Source organism: Anabrus simplex, chromosome 2, assembly GCF_040414725.1.
Source record: "Anabrus simplex isolate iqAnaSimp1 chromosome 2, ASM4041472v1, whole genome shotgun sequence".
In the NCBI taxonomy this organism is placed as follows: Eukaryota; Metazoa; Arthropoda; class Insecta; order Orthoptera; family Tettigoniidae; genus Anabrus; species Anabrus simplex.
Window position 1 is genome coordinate 644,473,552 of NC_090266.1, and position 27,197 is coordinate 644,500,748.

At 38.5% G+C, this 27,197-nt stretch overlaps 1 protein-coding gene across 1 annotated transcript in view; it reads left to right on the forward strand.

Annotated features, from left to right (window-relative positions):
• The window catches only part of LOC136863623 (KICSTOR complex protein SZT2), an 874,751-nt gene that overhangs the window by 660,044 nt on the left and 187,510 nt on the right, over window positions 1–27,197 (forward strand). The window contains 4 exon segments of the mRNA XM_068226020.1: window positions 3,529–3,695; window positions 9,865–9,987; window positions 17,843–18,101; window positions 26,089–26,274. Of these exon segments, the coding sequence (XP_068082121.1) occupies window positions 3,529–3,695; window positions 9,865–9,987; window positions 17,843–18,101; window positions 26,089–26,274 (735 nt within the window).

Here is a 27,197-nt window from a genome sequence, read left to right on the forward strand (position 1 = left end):
GGTTTAAGATTTTGCCCATGTCTGGTTACCATATTTTTTCCATTATAAGCCAGCACTGATTGTATGTCGACCCCTGAGAAATCAGAAACAAAACTTTAAAAAATAGAAATGTATTAATGAAGCACACAAAGCATAAGGAATATATTTTCTGCCATTTAATTGTTCAGTCAGTCATTGCCATCACATGATTCAGATTCATCATCTTCTGTGTTATCAAGGGCTTTCAAGATCTAACACTTTTTAAATGCATGGCCAACGATTTTTCATGTAATGTTTGGAAACTATGCTAGAATTTCAAATGCTTCAGTTAGTTGAATTGTTAGCAGAGTTTCTGAAGCAATAGCATCCATGAGAAGAAGGTAGCTAACTTAGCATTTCCTTCAATAGAAGAACGTCAACAGATTATCCATGACTTCTATGAAATATGTTTTCCTGGTTTTTTAATGCAATCAAGATAGTACACTTACAAGAGTCCAATCACCTGGAGGCAGTAGAGCTGAAATATGCCTCAATCAGAAGGGATACTTTTTCTGTTAGTGTTCAAGTGATTAATGATCCCAACATCCAAACCAGAGATGTAGTTACTAGGTGGCCAGGTTCTCATGGTTTCAGGTGGTGACACGTTATAAAGGGATCATGATACGTAGGTGATACCTTTTAAGAAGGTATCTTTGAACCTCGCATTTTTATCATGAAACAAGACATTAAACCCGTTAAACTGTCGTGCATACCCCAACGGACACCTTTATTCAAGGGACTCCTCCCTACTTGACATTTATGTATGGAATCAATTTTATTTTACATAAGTCATGTGTTAAATAAGCCTTATTTAAGCAGACACCTCGAACCCTGGACAGCGGACATCGCCATTAGTATAATAAGACATCGCCATTAGTCTTGTCCACTCGCTTACGTGGACACTTTGCACGTTCCAGGGCACCTTTTTTTTTTTTACACTAGACTATGTCATCCTTTCTTTTCAAACCATTCTGTAGACATACGGGAATTCATTTAGCATATTTGTACTATTTCGAGTCCAAGCAAAAGAGAGAAAAAATGCTGTAGTAGCCCTGAAGTTAATTCTTCTGTACAGATCTCTTTCCAAACATTTTGATATGGTCATCTTGCATTCTAATTAGTGTACATTCTGAGAATTCTTGTTGTCCAGGAAAGCTGCCAGTGACTGTTTTCTCACAAGTTACCATTGGAGTTTCCAAATTAGTTTTCATCATTCTGTTCATAATTCAGATTATCGCTGATGTGGTTTAGGTCTGGTGGTTCAGTTAAACTTGACAAGAAAGAGACTTACATGCGCTAATTGTTGAGACAGAAATACCATAATATTTCAGTCACCCAGTAAACATGAGTAACGAGGGTTCAAGTGTGTTCGAGCAAAGAAACTGTGAATGAGTGAGAAAGTGTTACAAGAAAAAGTGTGAGAAATCGCATATAATCTGAAAGTTGAGATTCTTAAACAAATTATGAATTTGTGTGTCATGCTGAATTGGGAGTATGGGGATAACACAATGGTTCAATTTAACAGACTTTATTCCCTTTTCGAGTATATTGCAGTAAAGACAAAATGTGCTAAATGAACACAAAAAACAGCTGAATGATTACTTCCTGAAGCTGTAAAGGTTGTAAAGGTTATAAAATCATTTCTAATATCTCCCAGGCAAATATTTAGTTATAAATGATATAGAATAATCAAAATGAAGATGCATGTTTGTATTTAAGGTGAATGTTCTACGCTGTTAAAATGTTTGATTAATGTTTACAACCTTGTTTCTGCAGACACCTCTTGCAACAGACATTATTCCACGGAACTTACGGTGTCCGCAGAAGTGAGGTTCATCTGTAATATAGCATACATTGGGACACAGAGCAGCGTGAAAAGGACGATAAAGGTCTGTGAAAGACGGTTTCCCGTTCTTAGCTGGGGTTTGTGAATCAACTGTTGAAATGATCCATTTACGTGTTGACTTCATGCGCCACATTCAAACAAACAAAATTGCAATGGAGCGTGCTCAGCAACTGCTTGGTTCTGCTAGTGTTTGTAACTCTCGCGAGATTTAACAGCATGTTAGCTAACATTTCACAAGAAAAGTTTGAAGAAAAACAAGAATCTTAACCTTTTACGTTTTTAACACAGTGTTAACAAACAACTTACTAGTATATATACAACTGTAGTTGAAACCAGGCCTGAGTCTACGTGATGGTGAAAGATTAACTTGTGGTGGCTTCTGACATTATTTTTCAGGAATTTTTCATATTGCATCGATAAAGGGTGTTGTTTACTTTACTGGCCATGTTAATGATACCAATTCTAAGCTGAGGGGCATTTTTTGAACTAATAGGAAAGTAAAAAACAAAGATTCAGCGTACAATCGGGTAAATACAGTAATTCCTTTGACTCGGGGACTGGGTGCTTTTGTTTGTCCCAATGGACTCCTCTTCATACACAAACAATTCACCACAGAAACATGCAATAGTAATATGAGTAAAAATCAGACTAACTCTACTGGATTTGAACTCACAGTTCTGGGATCTGGAGGTCGAAACCCTGCCACTTATCCACTTTACAACAGTAAATACATCTCTCCGCATAGTGCTGGCATCTGAAAGAAGATCAAGCCATAAATCAGGGCCAAGTCCTTATGTGCGACACGGTTCGTACCTGTGATCCCACCAGGTTGTGGTAAAAGTGGCAGAAGAAGAATACAGTTCAACCCAAATAATTCGTCCCTCTCGGCATCAGAGGGGTGCTGGATTACTGGAAAAGTTGGATGATTGCAATTTATAGGCTGTAACTTCTAGTTTTATAGAAAAAATGTACTGTTAAATTGTGTTTTCAACTTATCCAACCATCCATCACTAGCATAAAAGTCATCTTTGCCCATAATTTGTTTGTAGAATAATTTAGCTTCATCTTTAAGAATATTTCAGTTAATGGGTGCATTCTGGTTGTGTGTGCTGAAGAAACTATGCATAGAGTGCTTCGTCAAATTTGAGTTAACCGCTGTCTTCATAGTCTGTGTCTCACCTTTTTTTTACTAAAACTTTGATTTTTTCCCCAGTTCTTTGTATATGATAGACTGTTGCATGTTCAGCACTATATTGGTTCATTAAATCATTCTTTTCCTCACCCTGATCCAGTTTCATAAGGATATTGCAGTTTCCCTTAATGATAATAATTTGTGCTTGTGTTTCTCCAAATTTGGCATTGTTCAAACCATAGTTGATAATTAAAACACACATAAAAGATACGCAGCTGCACAAGGAACAAAGAACCGTACCATACAGTACATGTCATAACAATAATCCAGGTGAATGGCAACACAGAGGATAGTGGATGGTTTTAAAGGCCCTACTACAGTGTGTCACAATTCAAATTCATATGTTTCAGCAGAGTACGCCAGGCAGAAACAAAAGACCAGATTACTGAATGTGCCAGTCTTCTGAACAGCCAGATTATGGAGATTGTACTGTCATTATTATACTCCCTAAAAGTATTTGCATGTATTACAGGTCCAGAAATAAAGGAAGAATTGGTCCAGGTGTTACAAAACAGACTGGACGATGCCGTCCTTGAACTCCTTTCTGTTATGCTTGGGCGAAATCCTATGTGCAAACTTACACCAGATGATGTGCACTTCATTCAAAAACCCAATCATGCTCCGGAATCTGTCATTCAAGTAAGTGGTTCTTTGATCACTGATGAAGGATTCTTCCTTTTCAAGTACATTTTTGCTTCTGTCGTATTACTTGCACTATCTGTAGTTTATCTATGTTACACAATGTTATACTGTATTATAGTTTGAGATGGTAGATTTTAGCATATAAAAATTCAATTTATCCTTCTCTGGCATTATTAATGTCAGCATTTAGCAATCTATAGTATTTTACCATGCATGTGATATTGTTGAATGGAAAATTGAATATTAAAATATCAGTATATCAGCTGCTGTATTTTCCATTATAAATTCAAGAAAATAACTAAAGAGACATAAAACTGAAGTGAAATTGTGAACATTAACAAACGTGTAAATTGATATAAACCTGCTGCTGTATTTTCCATTATAAATTCAAGAAAATAACTAAAGAAACATAAAACTGAAGTGAAATTGTGAACATTAACAAACGTATAAATTGATATAAACCTGCTTACTCATAAAATACATCTACACGCATTTAAAAATTGTTATTGAAGGCAATAAATCATTTTATCTTGTCATTTGAACACACCAACTGAAAGTTTAACACAAATTAATTGTTTTACTTTTATGTAACTTTTAGCGTGACATTCAGTGAAAACATAACTGTTCAAGATAATAATTATAAGTTTTGGAAAGGAACAAACAAGTTGTCAGTTCAAGTTATATACAGGGTGAAGCGAAATTTGCGCACTCGGGCATTGCAGCGCGACTCCTCACATGCCAGTAATAAAAAAATGTCTCTCACAAAGGCTAGTACTTCGAGTATATCTGGTAGAAAAAGGACGTTGAAGAGTGGCAATCTGGCAACACTGTAACCACATTTAGGGTAACTACCTCTGTCAGCAGATATTATTCGTGCTGTACAGTTAGTGCAGTGGATAGAGTTTTGGGTTAGCATGGAGGAGGTCCAGGGCTCGATTTTGGATTGAAGCGTATGTTGTTTTATTTCGTAAATGTATTCCAGGTGGTATGGTATCTGGCATCTTAATCGTCCACAGCGATTGCAGAGGGTCCTCCAGACACCATTTACACTAACATACTACAATCCTAGAAATGTACGAACAATCGTTTTCATTGGCATGAATTATTCGCACCCTCCTCCAGTGGTCTAATAGATTAGTACCAACTATTATTCTTGCCTCGTTCAGGTCCATTACATTTCGTTAGGGCCTTACGTTACCAGTAGGCCTAGCAAAGTATTTGTTGTGTTCAGCGTTACAAAATGTTGTAAATGTCGGATACATTTGACCTATGGTACGGTGTCTTACTGTCTTACAGTATGTAATGTCCGATGGAAATTAGCAAATAAAAAATGCGCCTCAACCCAGGATTGAACCCTTGACCTCCTGCATGCCAACCCAAAACTCTATCCATGCACCAACTGTACAGCACGGGTAATATTTGCTGACAGAGGTACTTACTGTACATGTGGTTACAGTGTTACCAGATTGCCACTCTTCAACGTCCTTTTTCTGCCTGATATACTCGCACGACGAACTTTTGTGACAGACATGTTTTTTATTGCTGGCATGTGAGGAGTCGCACTGTGACGCCCGAGTGCACGAATTTCGCTTCATCCTGTATATTGACAGATAGATAGGATGAACAAGGAAAGGAACTCAGTTGGTGAATTTAATTGAGAGATTTCCCACCTTTTCAATACATTTATTATTATTTTGTCTATATCAGGAACAAACACATAATTAGAACAGCACTTAATTAGAACATGTTTCATCCCTCTATATGGGACATCTTCAGCTACAAAAATATTTTTTGTCAAAAAAAATATACAATGAACAACTTATTTAAAATAACATGGAAAACATTTTAAAAGTTAAAAAAAAATTTTCTTAAGTGTAGAAGTGTAGAAGGTAAATGAAGACTATAACAGTCCATATTTATTACCCACACTGAAAAGTGTGTTGAAAAGGATCCGCTGGAAAGCGCGGGGAGTTTTGCACCTCTCCAGCCGCTGTGTGTGTAAGAGTCAGTGGAAGCGGGTGACACCATGCATACACACGGGCACGTTTTACTCCCGCGCCGTCTAAAAGAGGCCTGAGTAATTTGTATACATAAATTAGGCCTACTGTACTTTCATGTGTAACAACATACATAAATTAAGTCTACTGCACTTATGTATACAGCTGACTTGTTGGTGCTTAATTTTACGTTCATAAATGAATTGTGTGCGTCTGGGAGATAGTGAGTTCGAACCCCACTGTCGGCAGCCCTGAAGATGGTTTTCCATGGTTTCCCATTTTCACACCAGGCAAACGCTGGGGCTATACCTTAATTAAGACCACGGCCGCTTCCTTCCCATTCCTAGGCCTTTTCTGTCCCATCGTTGCCATAAGACCTATCTGTGTCAGTGCAGCGTAAAGCAACTAGCAAAAAAAGAAAATTAATAATGTGTCTTATTATTTGTCTGTCGAACTCGTCACAATGAAACTAAACTCTTCAGTTTTTGGGCTCTTTTCCATGGAGACTGTAACAAAGTTTCAACACCCGAAATACCTTCCTTTTGAACAGCTGCAATTGTTGAAACAGACACACTAGCATAATCTGCAGCACACAGGTTCCCTTGTTGCAGTAAGTATTTAAGTTTACCTTTTCTAGCTTCCTGATCACACTGGTTAATAATGTTCCTTAATATTACTCTTCCTTCACTATGAACTGTTTGTCCCTTCTTCTGACAGTAGATATTATAAGAACAGGAAGTAGGAGCAAATCACACAAAAAAACATAAAACAAATCGCACTTGACAACAACATAGAACTTACAAGGTGCAAACACGAACTCGTCAACTCTTAAGACAATCAAGCAAACAGTGCAGTAGTTGTGACCAGGAGGTCTTTGGTACTTCACATTTTCAGCTATAGTAGTAGGGTGGTTTCTATGGCAATTAGGGTGTGACCATGAAAGGGACAGCTTGGTTCCCCACTCCCTGACTCATTCTGCATTGGCAAATGCACCAGCTCTGGACGGTAGATACACACTGTACGTGGGCTAATTAGATCTCATTCCACCAACTTACTGTGGTGTCCGGCTCCATGGCTAAATGGTTAGCGTGCTGGCCATTGGTCCAGAGGGTCCCGGGTTCGATTCCCGACCGGGTCGGGGATTTTAACATTCATTGGTTAATTCCAATGGCTCGGGGGCTGGTTGTGTGTGCCGTCTTCAGCATTATAATTCATCACAGGTAGGGCCCCATTCTCATAGACACGCAGGTCGCCTATGCGGCGTCAACTCGAGGCCTCACGCCATTATTAACTTACTGCGCCAACTTTCATCCACTGCCAGATTTATTTTCGTGTTTGTTCCTGCAAGCCTGATGGTTGGCTTAGGCTGGCATTTCCTCCAAGCTTTATGCTTTGGTTTACCTGCCGGTACTCGGGTAACTGCTTGCAGCGGTTTTCAACTGGGTGATGGGTATGCCACATTGCTACGCCATATCACAAGATCTCGTGGACTCAAACATCAACAGTTCAGGTCTTTTTTACAAGTCATCTGATCTCCCATACCACACAGCGGTTAGCTGTTTGAGTTGTAGTAACATTTTGTCAAGCTTTTCTTCTCTGAGAATAGAAAGGGAAATATTTCAAAATAAGAAAAATATCGTGTGGATTTTTTTGTCTGACAAGGAATGGCTGTGGAAACTAGCTTTCTTGGCTGATGTTGATCTTCATTTGCATTACTTTAATAATAAACTTCGAGTGCAATATTACCTGTGACCTGTACACACATGACAAAGGTTTTAGACACAAACTAAGGCTTTTTTGAACAACATATTGCGCTGGAAAATTTTTCCTACTTTGGCAGTTGCCAGTCATTGAATGGTGAATACGACTAACAGTTTCACACATGTTTGCAATGAAAATTCTTGATGATTGAAAGAAACAGTTCTCAGACAGATTCTCAAACTTAGATGCATGTTCTAAGGGAAGAAGGATTTTCCAGTACCCTTTTTCAGATGAAGTTGAAGATATTCAAACAGCATTGCTAATGGAACTCATCGATCTACAAGCTGATGATGACACCATGAAGGACAACTTACAAGTTCAAGTTCAAGCTTACAGATATCTTTTAGAAGAAAGCTACCTCCAGATCAAAGACTTTGCATGGAGTTTCTTCTATATTTTTGGGACTTCTTTGTTGAAGTTCACAAAATCAAAATATAGTGGTAACTTGAGTGTCCAACAGTTGGAAGATATTTTATTTATTCAACAGACTAAATTAGCGCCATAATATCTCTCACTAAAATGTACTCTAGTTTTAAACTGCATGCTTAAAACATTGTATGGTCATTTCTTTATAGTCTTTAATTTCTGATAAAATGTTTTGATCTGACACCTGCTGAGACTCAAAGCTTGAAAATATGGCTTTCCGTGTCCAATAATTTGGAGACACCTGCTCTAAATAAACCATTCAATAAAAATGTGCAAGAGGCCTAATATTCCTGAGTGGCAGAAAGTTTACATGAACATGCTCCAACATGCAGGATTCAGACACTATCTGTTAAACTACTTTGCGAATTGATATTGAATATTGAATAAGATATGATTTCTTCAAATGTTATTGGAAAAGCTTGAAGAGAATGGGAATTTCAAACACATTAGACAGGAGTGAAAATGTGATGTAAACTGTAACAGCTCCTATAGTGATGATACTTTACTAAAGATGAGGATTTTTTCTCTTCCAGTTGTATTCTGTTGTTGCAGTTTCTGCAGAATTATTTTAACAAAAAATCATTTCGGTAATTTGAACACTGTTCTACATGACAGATTTGTGAAATTCCCTGAAAAGTGGACTAAAGCAGTAGGAAATACTTTGATGAGATTGCATCAAGTTTGTTTTATTTCCAGTTAAGAAAACACTCATAACATTAAAGTATACTGCAGTACAGTATAGCAGATTACTTATCAAATGTAAACAGCATTTGGTTTCTTCAGACACTCGGTAACAAAATGTTTGTTTCTTCAAATCATTACATAACAAACAAACAAACAAACAAACAAACAAACAAACAAACAATACATGTTACAGTTTCAGAGTAGAATGTCCCTGTAGTTTCTATGGTGAGAGATTTTCACCAACATCTTTATTTTTATGATAGTTTCTTTCTTGTCCATGAAGTTCGTATAAAATGACAATTGATATCTTGTAAGAATATTTTTACTCCATCTGTGAAGATGATTTTAGGAAACAATTTGATTACCTTAACCCTCGAGGGGTCGTGTGCCGAGTGTAACGTCAGGAGTCGCGTACAGGTGCTTCGACCGGAAATCAATAAAACACAAACTGCTTACGTATTATACGATTTATTGTTACAGTAATATAAGATAATACTATTTAAACACAGACAAACACTTTTTAACATAATAATTATAATGAGATTGCCTTTTGCTGATGAAATTGAAAATGCAAATTCAAGTTCTGTTTATGGAAAATACTTTAAAACTTAATGTTTAATTTCAATTAACACACACCTAGACAATGCTCCTTCTCCCTCTACTCAACAATGAATGATAAAAGTGCACTTTCCACATTATAAATAAGTCTATGCCATGAGTCGCATATGGTTTAATAGAACGGAGACAGGTAAAGTATGGAGTCGCGTACAAACGAAACGACCGGATAGCCAGCTTGTCACTCAATGAAGGAGTGGAGAGGGATAACAGTGGTGTGGCGGAAGTGTAGACAAGACCGTTGAAAGGTACTAAGGGGTAGGAAGTATAATAAACAGTGTTCGCAGAAGGAGTATCAAAATAAACAGAAATGATTGAAACGACCGGACGCGACCCCTCACGGGTTAATCGGTGGGGAGTATTTTTTTTTTTTTTTTTTTTTTTTGCTAGGGGCTTTACGTCGCACCGACACAGATAGGTCTTATGGCGACGATGGGATAGGAAAGGCCTAGGAGTTGGAAGGAAGCGGCCGTGGCCTTAATTAAGGTACAGCCCCAGCATTTGCCTGGTGTGAAAATGGGAAACCACGGAAACAGTGGGGAGTAGAACTCTTCTCTGGTCACTCTCAGATTTGCTCTCTTTACAATATTAAAATTGTATTTTTAATTTATAATCTTTTGGTATCTCTTGTTTTAAATTTTGCTCACTGTTGAGGTGTTAAGAACTTTGACATTATGTTTCAGTTCTCTATTCCATCTCATGCTCTACCTCATCTGCAAGCATTAGCTTATTACTTGCGCCAGAACCTACTGGAATTCTTGCACATTCCTAAATATACCGATCCAAGGCCAGAGTTTCATTTCCAAGTAAGTATCATATTTCACAACTGTGTGGCGAATAATTATGAAGAAATGTATAGTCACTCAAAAAACATGAATGAGTGCATGGTATTGTATGTTCCTTGCATTTAATATTTTGTTAGACTTAATTTTAATTATTATCAAAAAAATAATTCACCTCCCATGGAAATACAAACCTTGTGGATACCCAAAACAAACAGCAATACTTTTCTCAGAAACAAACCTATAGATTTAATGTGAGGAAGTTGTACAATACCATGCACTTGTTCCTTTTTTGAGCTACTGAATATAATCTTTATGTTGTTAGTTTACTTCTAATATGAGACAAAGCAAAGGAAGTAAAGTACTGGTAAGCCCTTTTCCATAGGGATTGATTGTCTAAATATATGCTCAGAAGCCTGGGCTGGGTGAATTGCCTATTTTATCTGCCATGTTCTGAAACTTGCAGTTGATTTAACTAATTATTAATTGTATCCAGAAACATGCGCTTGAGAAATTTGTTGAAATGGTAATAGTTTGATGTGTCTGTTGTTTAAAAATATCCCCCATGATTGTACTCAACCATTGCATAGAATTTTTTCATCAACTTTTTTTCATGTAATCAAGTATATTATTGGTAGTCTATTATGATTAGTGCTTGCAACATCTGAAAGTTTTTTTTAAAAACAGATGCTTAACCCTTTGTTGTTTTCATTGCATTTTCTACTCAATCCAATGGAGGTAAACTGAGAAGATTGTCACTCCTTACAGCCTATGTGTCTTCCAAATCAAAACATCAATCCACAGAGTGGAATTACTCCTTTTCAGTACTCAGATATACGATTTCTATTTGCAAGATCATATGCTCATCTCCTTGGAACATCAAAGGAGGCTTGCGTATTGAAATCTTCCCTCAGGGCTTAACAATAAAGGTAGCTGTTGATGCAAGTGTGATAAACTGATGTAACTTGAAAACAATATTCTCTCACCCATGGGTAAATAATGCAAGTATCGAGCTTGAATTATTATTATTATTATTATTATTATTATTATTATTATTATTATTATTATTATTATTATTATTATTATTATTATTATTATTATAATTATTATTATTATTATTATTATTATTATTATTATTAATGTATGGCTATGAATTGTTTACATCCATTTAGTATTAGTATTGTTTATGTAGTCGAACGATCGCAGTGTTTGTGAGGTTATGTCATGAAACATACACTGTATATAGACATGTATATGAGTTCAGTTAATGTAAATAGCTGTAAATTAATATTATATAATTTATTTTTTTTATGTTAAAACATACATAACTTAATTCTATTAACAGACATTGACACTGTGCTCATTGGCACTCACACAATTATTTGAATACATTATTTTATTAATCTGACATCTTCGCCTGCCTTACAAATAAAATGACTGTTGAGGTCTAGGACTATAGAACAATAAATATTACATTAAGATACTACCTTTAAGAATATTTAACGCAACCAATTAAATTGACAGCCGTGTTCACAGGCATGTAAGGGCTGGTAGTCCTGCCCTCAGAACCTGAATGGTGTACCTACAGATTCAAATTGCTATCTGGCTTAAAATAGTATCATCAAAAGGTAATTTAAATCACAATATGCTAATGGCAAAAGAAAGGAAGATAATTTGGTGATGGTATTAATTTAAAAGAACATCAAGGGGATTCTAAACACATGACCATGTAATTACTTCATATAATAGATCCATGCCATGAGGTGGCAGGATATCCAATTGAAAACCTATTTTGGAAGTGAAGATACCTTTATGCAGTGGGCTAGTACTCATTCTACCAGACAGAGGCAAGGAAAGAAAAATACAATAACATGATTTTAATACTACAATATATGGGAAAGTTGCCTGCCTGCAATTAAAAATGTGTCATAGCACAAAGAACCTTTTTCCAATTAAATTAAATCATTGAAGATGCGAGATTGCTCCAAGGAATTCCTGCAAGTGAAAAGGTTACGTTAAGACATATTAAAGAAAATAAAACTTACATTATCCCGTTACTTAGGCCAGAACTCCTTCGAGGTGCGAAAGCTCAGAACAAACACACCCGCCTGGACAGAGAACCAAGATCAGAATCCCAGGTGCAAACTTGCATCTAAGAATATAAAAAAACCCCGTTTACATGTGTCACCTTTCCAAAACAAGAGAACCAATCGACCAATCATGCACGGAATTTCGACAGAGCAAAGTCATGCCTTCTTAGATGAGGGTGGAACATTCTCACACACTTTAAACATAAACCAGATCACCCACAAACAAGGGATCATTCTGGCGCCAGGGAGATGTGAGAATTAAATAGCCAGTCTTGCCATAGGGTGCCCAACTAGTCTTCTTCACCATTTTATTGCGCAGAATGAGGATCCCCCTTTAAACACCAGTAACCCCAATGATAATTTTATAAGTTTTCTTTTTGTATTAACTATGACACCACACACATTGCAGATATGGGAAGGTAATGGGTAAATGTGGCAAAGATATGGAAGCTAATTGGAATGGGATGCATTAGCTGGACTTCTTTGCTATTATGGGATTAGCAGTTACGAATACATTCTTCAAACATAAGGCTATACACCGCTATGAGGGCTATGCCGAAAGTTTTAAGCAGAGTGTGAGAAAAAAAATTTATTTGCGAAACAACAATTACTACTTTTCAAAATACTCTCCATTAGCATGTACACATTTTTCCATTCTCTGAAACCACTTAGAAAACGTTTCAGTCCAAGCTTCTTTCGGGATGTCACTTAGTGCACTCTCGTATGCTGCAATGGCCTCTTCATCTGACAAAAACCGCTGCCCACGTATTTTTTCCGTGGCCTTAGGGAACAGAAAGAAGTCACATGGGGCCAGGTCAGGTGAATAGGGGGGATGAGGCAACACTTGCACTTTTACCCTTTCCAAAAAGTCCATTGTTCTGGCAGCCCTGTGTGCAGATGCATTGTCGTGATGCAGCAGAAGGTGCCCACTCTTGGACTTTGGGTGCTGTGACCTCCAAGTGGTGAGGACTTTGGGAAGACAGTCATTCGCATACCATTCAGCATTGACTGTACGACGTGTGTCCAAGGTCACAGAGGTGAGATGCCCCATTTTCGTAAAAAAAAAAATGTTGCCACCATCTTCTTTCCGGGCCTCCGACTTCGTCGAATTTTTGTGGGTGGTTCCTCCCCTGGAAAGCACCACACAGAAGACTGTCTCTTTGTTTCAGGGTCGTAATGGTAGACCCACGTTTCATCACCTGTGTCGATATTGTTGGTGTCTTCGGACTGCCCTCCATTGAATTTTTCTAGCATGAAATGACACCAGTCCACTCTCTCCTCCTTTTGGCTTTCTGTCAGGGAATGTGGCACCCAGTGGGCACATCTCTTAGTAAGGCCTAAATAATCGTGAATGATGGTCTGCGCTGCTCTTGACGCAATATTTAAGGTCCCTTCAATGTCACAAAATGTAAGATGTGGATCTGCTTTGATCATTTCCCTCACAGCATCAATGTTTTCTTGAGTCACAGCTGTTGCTGGGCGACCGGGACGAGGTTCATCTTCAATTGACTGCCGACCCCTTGAAAACTCTCAAAACCAATTTCCAACTGTGGCTCTAGAAGGGGCAGCCTCACCAAAAATGCGCAGCAAAGAAGAATGGCATTCTTCGGCACTTAATTTCTTTTTATAATCATAAAAAAATCATTGCTCGAAAATCGCGGTGCGACAGATCCATGTTGTACTGTGTCTGACTCAGCACTGTCTGTGTTTCTTCCCTCGCTGTGGAGGATCTACCGCTAGGAGTGGTTGCGCACGCATGTTCCAAAGTCGAAAAACATTGCTCTTTCAAATGAAAATAATCCCATTGTCCTCAGCATTACGGTTTATGCACTACTAAAAACTTTCGGCATAACCTTCATACACATGGGAGGGTATGGCCACCAGATCCATAATACCCTAGATGGACTATATCATAACGGAATTCGAATTCAGGAAATCTGTTAGGAATGTGCAAGGTTTCTGGGGATTTTTCGATGATGTGGACCACTATCTGATCTTTTGTGAACTATCTCTAGGCCTAGGATAGAGAAAGTGAAATCTGTCTGCAGACGAATACGAGTAGAAAATCTTGAGGATGAGGAATTTGGACAGTAGTACGAGGCATGTTTTTTAAGTAAGTACCGTTTTGATATTCCGCCGATGCAGCGCTGCGATCGGCATTCTGTGCATGCGTGCTGTGTACCTGCATCTATTGGCAAGGCTGAGACGCCATTACGGCAGTACAGTATTTGCCCTTGTGTACGTTTGTTGGCAAGCATTTGAAATGGCCTCGCCAAGCGAGAGTCCCACCGACTGTGAAGTCCGGTCTGTTATTCGTTTTCTGAGTGCAAAAGGTTTGAAAGCTATCGATAGTCATTGTGAGATCTGTACAGTTTACGGACCAAACATTATGAGCGATGGAATGGTTAGGAAATGGGTTTGAGCATTTAAAGGTGGCCGCAAAGATGTGCATGATGAAGAACGGAGTGGGCAACCTTCAGTCATTAGTGAAGATTTGGTGCAGGCATCTCACGATGAATATCAATAGCTTTCAAACCCTTTGCACTCGGAAAACGAATAACAGATCGGACTTCACAGTCGGCGGGACTCTCGATTGGCGAGGCCAGTTCAAATGCTTGCCAACAAACGTACACAAGGGTGACTATTGCCATAATGGCGTCTCAGCCTTGCCAATAAATGCAGGTACACAGCGTGCATGCACGGAATGCCGACCGCACCGCTGCATCGGCGGAATATCAAAACAGGACTTACTTAAAAAACATGCCTCGTACATGGATTTGATTAGTGAAAAGTTCCAAACAGTGGGCTGTAGGTAGGTTCAGGATATAGAAAGAGATTGGGTGGCATACAGGGATGCTGTAGTAGAAGCACCAAGGGAATGCCTAGGAATATCTGTGTGTAAGGATGTGGAAAAGTGAACATCTTTGTGGAGTGATGAAGTGAGAGCAGCTTGTAAACATAAAAAGAAGGTGTATTGGAAATGGCCCATAACGTGGTCTGATTCAGACAGGGAATTGTACATAGGTGAAAGAAACAGAGCGAAACAAATAGTTGTTGAATCCAAGATTAAGTCGTGATAAGATTGTGATAATAACTAGGAAAGGCAGGTCAAGCAACAGGGAAACCTTTCTGGACAGTAATAAAGAATCTTATAAAATGAGGAAAAAAGGAAATGAGCAGCGTTTTGGGTAAATTAGGTAAATTCATAATAGATCCCAGGGTATCTTTCTGGTGACATTGCGGACTACTGATTTCATGGGGAGAAGGACAATGATGTTGGTGAAATTACGTTTGATGAAGTGGGAAAGGATTGTGCATAAACTTCATTGTCATAAAGTGGCAGGAATAGATTAAATTAGACCTGAAATGGTGATATATAATGGGAAGGCAGGGATGAAATGGCTTCCTAGAGTAATAAGGTTAGTGTGGAATGTTAGTAAGGTAGAAATTAGAAGTAACAGACATGAAAGTAGCGAGAATGATTGCTGTTACAAACAGGTAGGATCAATGGCAGGAGGGTACTTGGGCTAAGGAGATGAAGGCTTAGTCAGGGACGAACTCGGTGGGTGAAACTGTACGCATAAACCAGCTTAGGTGGTGGAGTCGTGAGGCAAATGGAGGACTATAGGTTACCTAGGAAAATAATGAACTTGGTTATGGAGGGTAAGAGAAGCAAAGGGAGACCAAGATGACGATGATTAGACTCAGTTTCTTATGATTTAAAGAAAAGATGTATAGAACTAAGTGAGGCCATAGAACTAGTCACAAATATGGTGGCAGTTAGTAAATTCATAGAGACTTACAGACTAAATGCTGAAAGGCAATAACAGTCTATAATGAAGAAGTATGTATGTATGTATGTATGTATGTATGTATGTATGTATGAAGGAGGGCCATCCGGAAAGTAGTACCCGTTAGCACCGCATGAAGCTCTGACGACTCGGGTAGCCGCTGGGCAAGGTCAGACCGCGTCAGTGGCTTGTCTTGCCTGCTCTGTGCGAGGTTGCGTGACGCTAGCCTTGCCTGTGTTGTGTCTGTGATCGTTTAAGGTGTTTAAACAAATTGAGAACCCCACCAGTTGTGAAGTGAGGGCCGTGATTCAATTTCTTCATGCACGAAACGTTCGACTTTGTGATATTCATCGCCAATTAACGGAGGTGTATGGAGACAATGTGATGGACGAGTCGTCTGTTCGGCGCTGGTGTCGCAACTTCAGTCTGGGGAGGGGGAATACACATGACGAGGAGCGTTCAGGGAGACCATCTGTCATTACAGACCAACTGCTGAGCGCAGTAGACGAATGCGTGAGGAACGATCGGCGCGTCACAATTGATGAAGTCTGTGAACATTATCCTAATGTGTCTCGAACAATTGTTCGTGAAATTGTCAAAGATCATCTGCATTATTTAAAAAATCCGTGCAAGGTGGGTCCCTCGCATGCTTACAGAGGAGCACAAAACCAAGCGTATGGCTGCAGCACTGACGTTTCTGGGACGTTATTCCGAGGAAGGAGACTTTCCTGACTCGCATCATTACTGGGGACGAAACATGGGTTTGTTATGCATCACCTGAGAGTAAACGACAGTCAATAGAGTGGCATCATGCTCATTCACCAACCAAACCAAAAAAATTCAAGACAGTTCTGTCCACCAGGAAACTCATGGCAACCGTTTTCTGGGATCGCCAAGGTGTACTGCTCATTGATTTTATGACTCGTGGAGACACAATTAATGCTAATGCGTATTGTGAAACATTAAAGAAATTACAGCGGGCATTACAAAATCAACGGCAAGGTCTATTGTCTACAGGCGTCATTCTCCTTCATGACAATGCCAGGCCTCATGCATCTGCGATAACACAACAACTTTTGCAGCAATTCAAGTGGGAAACCTTCGACCATCCGCCGTATAGCCCGGACCTGGCCCCTTCGGATTTTCATCTCTTTACGAAGCTTAAAGACTTTCTGGCGAGAAAAAGTTTTGACAGCGATGAAGAACTTAAACGAGCCGTGACTACGTATCTCAGTGCACTGGCGACGGAGGACTATGACGCTGGAATACAAAAACTCGTCCCACGTTATAGCAGATGCCGAAATTTGCTTGGAGATTATGTGGAGAAGTATTGTAAAGTATGCTCTTTCCAATAAAAATGTGTATATTTGTTAATGTTTACTCCTGTGTCTTTATTGCACAAACGGGTACCACTTTCCAGATGGCCCTTGTATGTATGCATGTATGTATGTATGTGTTATTCACATTGACTGATTTAGTGTCTTCACTGTTGTGCATTCATAATCTTAACTCCAGTGCTTTAATGGCTCATTGTTTTAAATCGATTCACTTATGTTTTGCAGTATGTTCAGTACTTATTTTCTTGTGCCCACATTCATTTGTTATGTTATTTATAAGTTGGGAATTCAAGTGTTCTCTCCTGTGTCAGTGCTCACTAACTCTTCATTGTTGTTGGTTATTGACTGCCCATGTGGCACATAATCTTTCCAGCCATTATCCACACTTCATGTGTAATTGAGATTCTTCCACCTTGGATGCTGAACTTTTCTGTAACTGTCTTCTGTATAGTATTTATACTGTACTATGGTTTGTTTGTTCTCAATGCACTCCATTTATATCAGCTACTGTTTTGTAATCTGTTATGTAATCCTAGCCACACCTTGTGGTAGCTCTATTGGTCCTCCGAATTTGAATAGTTGATCCCCAATCTATCCTAATGCATAGTGACCAAAGGATGTATGACGGTGGGTTTTTAAACTTATTTTGTTTGTTTGACAGGATTACTCCCAACCTGAATCATCACTCAAGCGAGTCACAGAAAGTGATCTCTTCCTTTATAATCAAACTCCATCGTCAGGCAACCGGGGCATTGCTTGTATAGCTTTAGCAGTGGTGGACTCTCCTGGAAATCTTGTACAACATTCACATTATCCAAAGCCCTTCCAACGTGCTTACAAGGAACACATCAAAAAAGAGGATTTTATAACACTTACATCAACTACAGTTTATGATGCCAGTGGAGCCAACAGAGGACCAGGTAAAGTTCTAGTTTGTAATTACATGATTGCTGACCTGGAATCTGAACACACGAATCCAAGTAGCAGGTTAAATTGTTGCATATTGTGTTCAGTTCCAGCAAATTTCTTTTCTTAAGAAAGCTCTTCCTTGCTTGTCCTAGTCTGCATTTTATGTCCTCCTTACTTCTGCCATCATTAGTTATTTTACTACCCGAGTAACACTAGTCATCTACTTCCTTTAAGACTTCATTTCCTAATCTAATATTTCCTGCATCACCTGACTTTGTTCGACTGCACTCCATTACTTTTGTTTTATATATTATACATTTATCAATGTATAACCTGTGATTTGACACCTAAATTTCCATAGTTATTACTAAGAAACACAGATCCTCTTTTCAAACTATGAAAACTCAAACCAGAACTAATAAAATCCAGTTACAAGATTAAATTAGATTGTTATATAAGAAGAAATCATTTCTTAATAACAGATTATATGATAACTAACCTCCTTTCTTATGCTCATTGGAATATTTTTCAATCTTATGTCGATTATAGACTATATGTTATCAAAAAACATTGATTCTAGAGAAAAAGTTAAAATTCTTAAAAGACTCTAAATTCACTACCATTCCAGCCAAAAGAACACACACACTCGCTCTGACAGACTTTCTCAGTTTCACTCCCCTGTTATTAATTTCTTTAAAGTGATATTAAAAGATATTGAGACATCCATATTGAGCAAGTGTCCGAAACACAACTGGCCCTCCTCCAACCTTCTGAATGATGTTATCACCACTACAGTGGAGGCAGAGTTAGCCATTAGTAAAATGCCAGTAGATAAACAAGAAGAAATTAGATTTGAAGCTAAAAAGAAACTGAATAACATCTTCAACTCTATATCTAACAGAAACCTTTCCATCCCAATAATCAGTGCCAATAGTAATAATATATGACAAACTAAACTCCCAACACAAAATATATTAGATTTCAAGAAGAAAATCACTGACATTGATCTTATCATAACAAAAGCTGATAAAGACAACTCCACTGTGATTATGAACAAGTCAGATTACATAGAAGAAACTAAACAAGTCTTCACAGACAGCTCATTTTCTATATTCAAAAGAGACCCTACACTAAAAATTCAGCATCAGCTTAAACAAACACTAAAAAATGCAACATGTCTATTAACAGACAAAGAAAGAAAGAAAGAAAGAAAGAAAGAAAGAAAGAAAGAAATTAATCTGAATCCAGGCCTGCCAACTGCCAAAGCACTTCCCAAAATACATAAATCTGATGTTTCTGTCCGACCCATCATTAATTGTAGACCTAGTCCATTATATAAAATTTCACAGTTCATCCAACATTTCCTCAAAAGTAATTACCGTTTTTTAATCTGGGAATTCCGTTAAGAACACTAATGAGTTGGTTGAAAAACTAAATCATTTTACTGTTCAACCCAGCTGCTCTCCATTCCTTCAATATTGTTAACACGTACCCAAGCATCCTTATTTCAAAAATTTGTCCCATTATTCACAACAATTTGAATAAACACAGTGGTCTGAGCCCACAAGAAATTCAAGATTTCATCTCTATTCTGAAAATGGTTTTGAATAACAATTATTTCACATTTGACAATACCATTTATCAGCAAAATGGGTTAGCTATGAGATTGCCAGCATCAGGCATCCTGGCTGAAATCTGTCTGGATCATTTAGAACACACTAAAATTAATAATAACAACATCTTTAGTAATATTATTTTTTGGACAAGATATGTGGATGACACTCTTGTGATCATGAACGAAAGTGCAACTGATGGCATCACCACTCTATCCAACCTTAATAACATTGGCCCTCATATCAGATTTATACTAAAATCGGACAATGATGAAAAAACTCAATTATTAAGGTCTAAAAATCATCAGACAACATGGTTCATTGAGCTCTGTTCGGAAAACCAAAGCAAACTGCTGACACAATCCAAGATTCCTTACACCCACGTGCTCGTAAATGTGCAGCATATCATAGTATGGTACATCGTGCTTTTGGCATCCCGCGTCTAAAACAAAAACTTAAAAACGAATTAAACACGATTTGCAGTATAGCTAAATTTAATGGCTACAACAGCTCCTTTATAGAGAAAATCATTAATATACATAAACACCACCCTTCAACCACCTTAACAAAAGAAAAAAACTCACAACAATTTTTCATCTACTTCTACGTTTGATAATAAACAGGTCTACCAAGTCACAAACTTTTTTATTGTTGCTATTTGCTTTACGTTGCACCAACACAGATAGGTCTTAGGCGACGATGGAACAGAAAAGGCCTAGGAGTGGGAAGGAAGCGGCCGTGGCCTTAAGTAAGGTACAGCCCCAGCATTTGCCTGGTGTGAAAACGGAAAACCACAGAAAATCATCTTCAGGGCTGCAGACAGTGGGGTTCGAACCCACTATCTCCCGGATGCAAGCTCACAGCTGCGCGACCCTAACTGCATGGCCAATTCACCCGGTCACAAACGTATTTAAAAAAGCATGACGTCAAAATAGCTTTCAAAACTTGTCACAGAAACACACGTATTTTACACAATACCAATTCTATTAATTTTAGCAATAAGTTCACCAAGTCAGGTGTTTATAGACTATTTTAATAATTGTAACGCATCTTATGTCGGTCAAACAGGTAGGAGCTTCCATACAAGATACTTACAGCATGTTAATGCCCTGAAATATAACAGATTTTCGGCCATGGGACAGCACATGGATTATACTAACCATAAGTTCACTAATATCAACCAAGACATGAAAATTCTCAAAGTTATACAACAAGACCCCTTGCTCAGTCATCATCATCATCATTTCCCTGTATCCAGCTGTAGCCGGGAAGGGGCAAATATGGTTCCTCTCCACTTTCTTCGGTCTTTCCACCACTCCTCCTCCAACACTGTGTCCCAGTCCAGGTTTCCTTCTCTAATACTGCATTGGATTGTGTCCTTCCATCTCAATCGTGGTCATCCACGACCCCTCCTTCCTTGCATTTGCATTTCCAACACCTTTTTTTGGCATACTTTCATCACTTATTCGCTTTACGTGCCCAAACCATTTTAGTCGGCTCTTCTCTATGCTATCATTCATTTTTTCCACTCCAAATTCTTCCCAGATTTTTTCATTCCTTATTTTGCCTCTTCTACTCTTCTGTGTCATACTCCTCAAGAATTTCATTTGGGCTGCCTGTATTCGACTCTCATCCTTCTTTGTCATTGTCCAAATTTCTACTCCGTAATTTGTTACGGGTATGTAATACATCTTGTGCATTGTTTCCTTTGCTTCCATTGGCACATCTTTGTCCCATAACATGTTTCTTACACTATGATAGAAACAGCTTCCAGCTTGAATCCTCTTAGTAATTTCAGAATCCAGTCGGGCATTCTCCATTAATTCACTCCCCAGGTATTTGAACGTCTCCACTACTTCCAGGGGCTTGTCTGCAAGTCTAATCTGACCTTTCCTTTCTTTCCCCCCTTTAGTCATAACAAGAGTTATACTCTTTTCTACACTTATTTTCAATCTGCATTCTTCGATCCTCCCATTCACCACATCCAACTGTTCTTGAACCTTCATTTCCTCTTCTCCCCAAATCACAATATCATCTGCAAATAACATGATATTCATTTCTCTTCCTCCATATGTTGCTTTTGCTGTTCTCATGATGTCATCCATTACTATTGTAAACAGGATTGGCGATAGAACACTTCCCTGTCTCAGCCCACTAGTTATTTTGAACCAACTTGTGTTTGCACGCAACTACAACACTTCTTGTACATTGCCATGATCATTTTTATTAATCCCTGTCCAATTCCTTTTTGCACGAGACTGTCCCAAACTTTAGTCCTGGGGACACTGCCATATGCCTTTTCAATATCAATGAATGTCATCACCATATCATTCCCATACTCCCATTGTTTTTCCATTAGTTGCCTCAATGAAAATGGGCTCTATTGTTGACCTTCCACTTCTGAAACCAAACTGATTTTCCTGTATCTGATTTTCAACCCTGAACCTTATCCTACTTTCCAGTATCCTCTCCATTATCTTAGCAACATGGAATATCAGAGTAATTCCCCTGTAGTTCTTCAATCTTATTGCCTTTCTTGAAAATTAGGATGATTATTCTTTTTGCCAATCCTCAGGGACCTCCTTATTTTCCCAGACAGTCCTGAGAACTTGACATGTCCACTACAGGCCTACAGCTCCAGCTGCTTTTATCATCTCCACTGAAATTTCATCTATTCCAGCAGTTTTTTCCGTTCTTCATCTTTCTTACTGCCATTTCAATTTCATTCATTGTAATTTCTTCATCCATTTCTTCAACAACTAATTGCCTTTCCTGGTTGTCCATTGAATGACTGTCAGTAGTTCTCATGTTCAGCAACTTCTGAAAATACTCTCTCCATCTATTTCTTATTTCTTCTGGCCTTGTTAATATTATGCTGCCTTCATCCTTCACAAATCTGGTGCTTACTCGATCTCTCTTTTTGTTTCTTAAGATACCATACAGTATTTTCTTGCTGCCCTGCATATCATCTCTCAATTTCTGTGTGAGTAAGGCCCAGCTTTTCCTCTTTTCTTCCTCCACTACTTTCTTGGTCAAATTCTTTGCCTCCACATATTTTCTTGTACTTTCTTCAGTCTTAGATGTTTTCCATGCTTTCCATGTCATTTTCTTCCTTCACTTTAATCTTTACCCTTTCATTCCACCAGTGTGTCTCTTTGTCTTTCACATTTCCTGATATTCTACCACATACCTTTTCTGCATATCCAACCAGTGCTTCCTCAAATCTTTTCCATTCATCTTCAACATTCCCCGCCTCCATCCTGGGTACCAAGGGTATTATTTCCCTTTGAAATTTTTCTTGTATGCTTTTCTCCTTCAACTTCAATACTTTAATTCTTTTCTCTCTTCTTGATGGGGGTTTTTCAATCTTTCCCACTTTCAATTTTCCTATCACAACTCGTATGATCTCCACCAAGGGCTTCTTCAGGCATAGCTGTAACATCTAAAAGGTTCTTCCGGTGTTCTTTCTCTATGATTATATAGTCAATCAGGGTCTTTGTTTGTCTGTCTGTCCAACCATACCTTGTAATCTTCTGTCTGTTCTTCCTAAACCAGGTGTTTCCAACAATCATTTGGTTCATCATGCAAAAATCCACCAACAACTCACCTTCTGGATTTACATTTCCATACCCAAAACGCCCTACAACATCCTCCTTTCCTTGTATTTCCATTCCAACTTGTGCGTTTAGATCTCCCATTAATAGCACTTCCTTACCTTCTATCTGTCTCTCCACTTCCTCTAAAAAGTCCTCTAGGTGTTCATCTATGCAACCCGTTTGTGGTGCATACACCTGAAATAGATCTTTCATGCTATTTTCGAACTGGAGTCTCATTACCATTATCCTATCGCTGACGCATTTTTTATCTTCCACATATTCTTGGATTTCTTTTCTAAGTATGATGGCCACTCCATTTTTTGCTTCAGGTCCTCCGCTTTAATACAGTCTGTATCCTTCGTTCAGAGGAATCTCTCGCATACTCCTCTTCTTGGTCTCATACAGTCCAAGTATGGCTATATCTTTTTCTTTCATGAAGTCAACCAGTTCTTCTGTCTTTCCCGTCAGTGTCGGGACATTTACTGATGCAATCTTGATGTAGTTTGGTGCTGGTTGCCCACTTTTCACAGTTCCCCCAGCACCCGAAGTGCTGCACGTCGCTTTTAGCAGGGGATGCCCCAACCTTTTCCGAGATACCATATCTGCTTTATCCATATAGGCTATTGGTACGATGGGCTCGCCTCACCCAAAGATATTTTATACCTACTGCCAGGTTCAAAATTACGCCGCCCCAACACGGAGACAGACGCCTTTTGTAGCCGCTCCTCTGGAGTAAAGACGCTCAATATTACGGAAAATTGTTTTATCCATCTGGAACAGTTTTTCAATCCTAACTTCAGTGTAAATGAAATTTCAGAGAAATCAAACATTTTCTTTGACCTTTTCATTCCTATCTTTAATAATCATGCCTCAGATAAAGATAACTCTTTCTCTTATAATCTCTTTAAATTCTCCTCTCAGCAGCTGTCTTTCTTTCCTCATCCTTCAGCCCCACCTTAGATACCCCTTCTCTCCTTCTCCCCTCCCTCCCCTTTCCCCTAGCTCAGAAATTTTACAACATTTTTGGATGAGAACTCCCTTCTCGAAAGAAGCAGATAAAGCCTTTTGACCCATAGGTCTCGAAAATTTACATTTTAGAAAGAGTAGGCTGGCCTTCACATATTCTGGAATTTCCACTTCAAAGAAAGAGGCTGTAGCTTTTAGAAAAATTTACATAACACAGATCTCGGACCTTGGAGCTCAGTTTTTTTGAAAGCTCCCATTATTGGGCCAGTAGATTACATTAGTCACAGTAGTCTGTCACCATACATATTTGGAACAGCAAATACACTCTGCTGTAATCAGATACTAATTTAATACCTTTGCTACACTTGAAATAGGATCAAAAGATCTCTAAGTAATCAGAGGCATAAAGCTCATATTACAGGCCACAGAAAGAAAAGAGAGAGGAAATACTCGAAATGCTGAGAACAAAATGAGAATGGAGGCTGAAACACCAAGCATTCCAAAGTAAAGTTCAACTGTCGACACCTAACTGGGCATAAGGCCCAATGACACACAGGCTAAGCCATGCTACAAGGTCACCAAGGGAAGAAAGTATTAAAGGCTGAAAAGAGAATGAATGATACATTTTGAAAAATAGGAAAATTTAACCACCCAAAATGAAATTAGAAGAAGGGAAATTAGGGTAACCACTCGTGCGTCCTTACATTTTATCAAATTCCCATTAGGGAGAAATATTAAAGTCTGAGGACTGGCTAAGAAACCTACATTTAATTTAAGTTGAAAAGGAGAAAACCCAACATTAAAATTAAAGAAAGTTGGATGACTTAACAGTTACATGCTAAAGGGGAACGCTGAAATCTTCCCTATCTTCACATGCAGAGAGTTCACGTGTTTAAAATTCTGCCTTCTCATGCCTGATTGCCAGCCCCCGCCCCAGCATCTCCTCTAAGGAGATCTATCAGTCACGTAGTATACACAATAATATACTGCAGCAAGACTGTTGTTTCAAAAGGTGCACCTCTTTTATTGGGGACTGGCAGAGATTTCCAGAAAGAATTAAGAACATCAATTTTAATAGGTTGATATGATTTTGATATTAAGTCATATCATTGGCAGATCAATTTAATACAGTGATGAAACCTCCAGAAAGCCAAATAAACAATTGAATGTGGATTAAGTACCAAACTTCAAAATAGAAACATTCTTGATGGTAGTTAGAGTTTCTGAACACTAGTTAGCACTAGAAAATTGATGCTACGGACATCTAGTCCCAAAGGGTGAAACTTCTGCAATATAATAAAATTCAGTGGATTGAGAACATATAACACTACAGTAGGATATTGGCAGGAGTTTAAACAGATGGTAGGGCCTAACTGATATCACAGCGCAATTCATGAGGCGATGCAAAGGAACTACTGTATTTGGGCTACAGCAGTTGGGAATCTCTGACTAGAGTTCTATTCATTTTATTAATCTAATATGGCATGGTTTCCTGTAGATAGTATATAAAGAAGAAACTCTGTTTCAGTAGAAGATGAAGATACCTTAAATAAGTGCTCTCTGATGATATCTGCTCCTTGCTGTATGTGCACCAATCTTTTTGCAGACCTAATGTTTGATGTAAGTCTTATCATCTCTTCCTGTGGTTGGACAGTAGATTTTTATGTAATTGGCAAAATTTTTCTTTAAATGTAGTTAATTCTTGGAATTATTAAACTCTGTTTTTAGCACCATTCTACTTCGTCTGTACACCCTGCAAATTATTGTATTCTGGTTGATTATATGTGGTAGAAATGTGGGTAAATGTGTTCTTTTCTTTATAGGACCTGCAGCACTGCTGGAATTTCGCATATGGAAACAAGGTCGAGTTAACATCGAGTCACTGAGCCTTAAATTACATTCAGCCGTCCGTCATGCAATGTGGGACTTGGTCACGGAGTTCTGTGTGCTAACTGCTCCATTAACTGAGAATCCTAGTCAGTATTCAGAGCCCAGTACTCCTAATAAAGGTGAACAAATTTTTTTTTTGCTAGAAATGTATTACTTTATACACACATAAGTTTTGGGGATACAGTATTACTCCTCTTTTACACTTTTCAAGGGACCAAGGAATACTGGTGTAAAAGGGGGGAAAGTGTAAATCGTGGCTCAGGTATATATAACAATGCTCTGGTAAAGGAGGTAAATGTTACACAAATGCATATTCTTAATTTAATAGAGTATTTCAATCTCAGTCGATTTACTGCACACCTCAAATAAAGGTCCATGTAAGTTAATTACTGTACTGTATTATCTGTTGACTACACTGCCTTTGTAATTCTGCTCATCCTTTGCCCAGGAGAAGGTTACTGGTAGGTGGTTAAAAATTTGTGTAATACCGTATTTCACGGCATAATCGTCGCCACCGCGTAATCGTCGCATCCTTTATTTTCAATACAAAAATACTTTAAACCTTTAATTACATAATCGTCGCAGTCCAAATTTTGTTCACTAATCTGGTTAAAAGGTAAATGGAACTGCAACGTAAGTTGCACATGAATGCGCAATTTAAATACGTGTATGGTTTATGGGCAATTTGGCAACACAGTCACGTTTGCGACATGTTGCACAACGTATAAAGAAATAATACCGGTATATGTACGACGCATGGCTTACCGGTAGACTATCGGCAGTTTGACAATGTGGTCGCGAGACAGTGTACTATTTATTCACCACCTACATATTATGAGTTCCCATTTGAAATACGTAAGGCTGTAAGTTATCGCTTATCGGCAACGTCGCCAGGAAATACCAGCTAGGTAGGTTGAATGGACCTCGAACCAGCCCTCAGATACAGGTAAAATTCCCTCACCCGGCCGTGAATTGAACCCGAAGCCTCCGTGTAAGAGGCAAGCACGCTACCCCTACACCATGGGGCCGGCTCCTGTGTTAT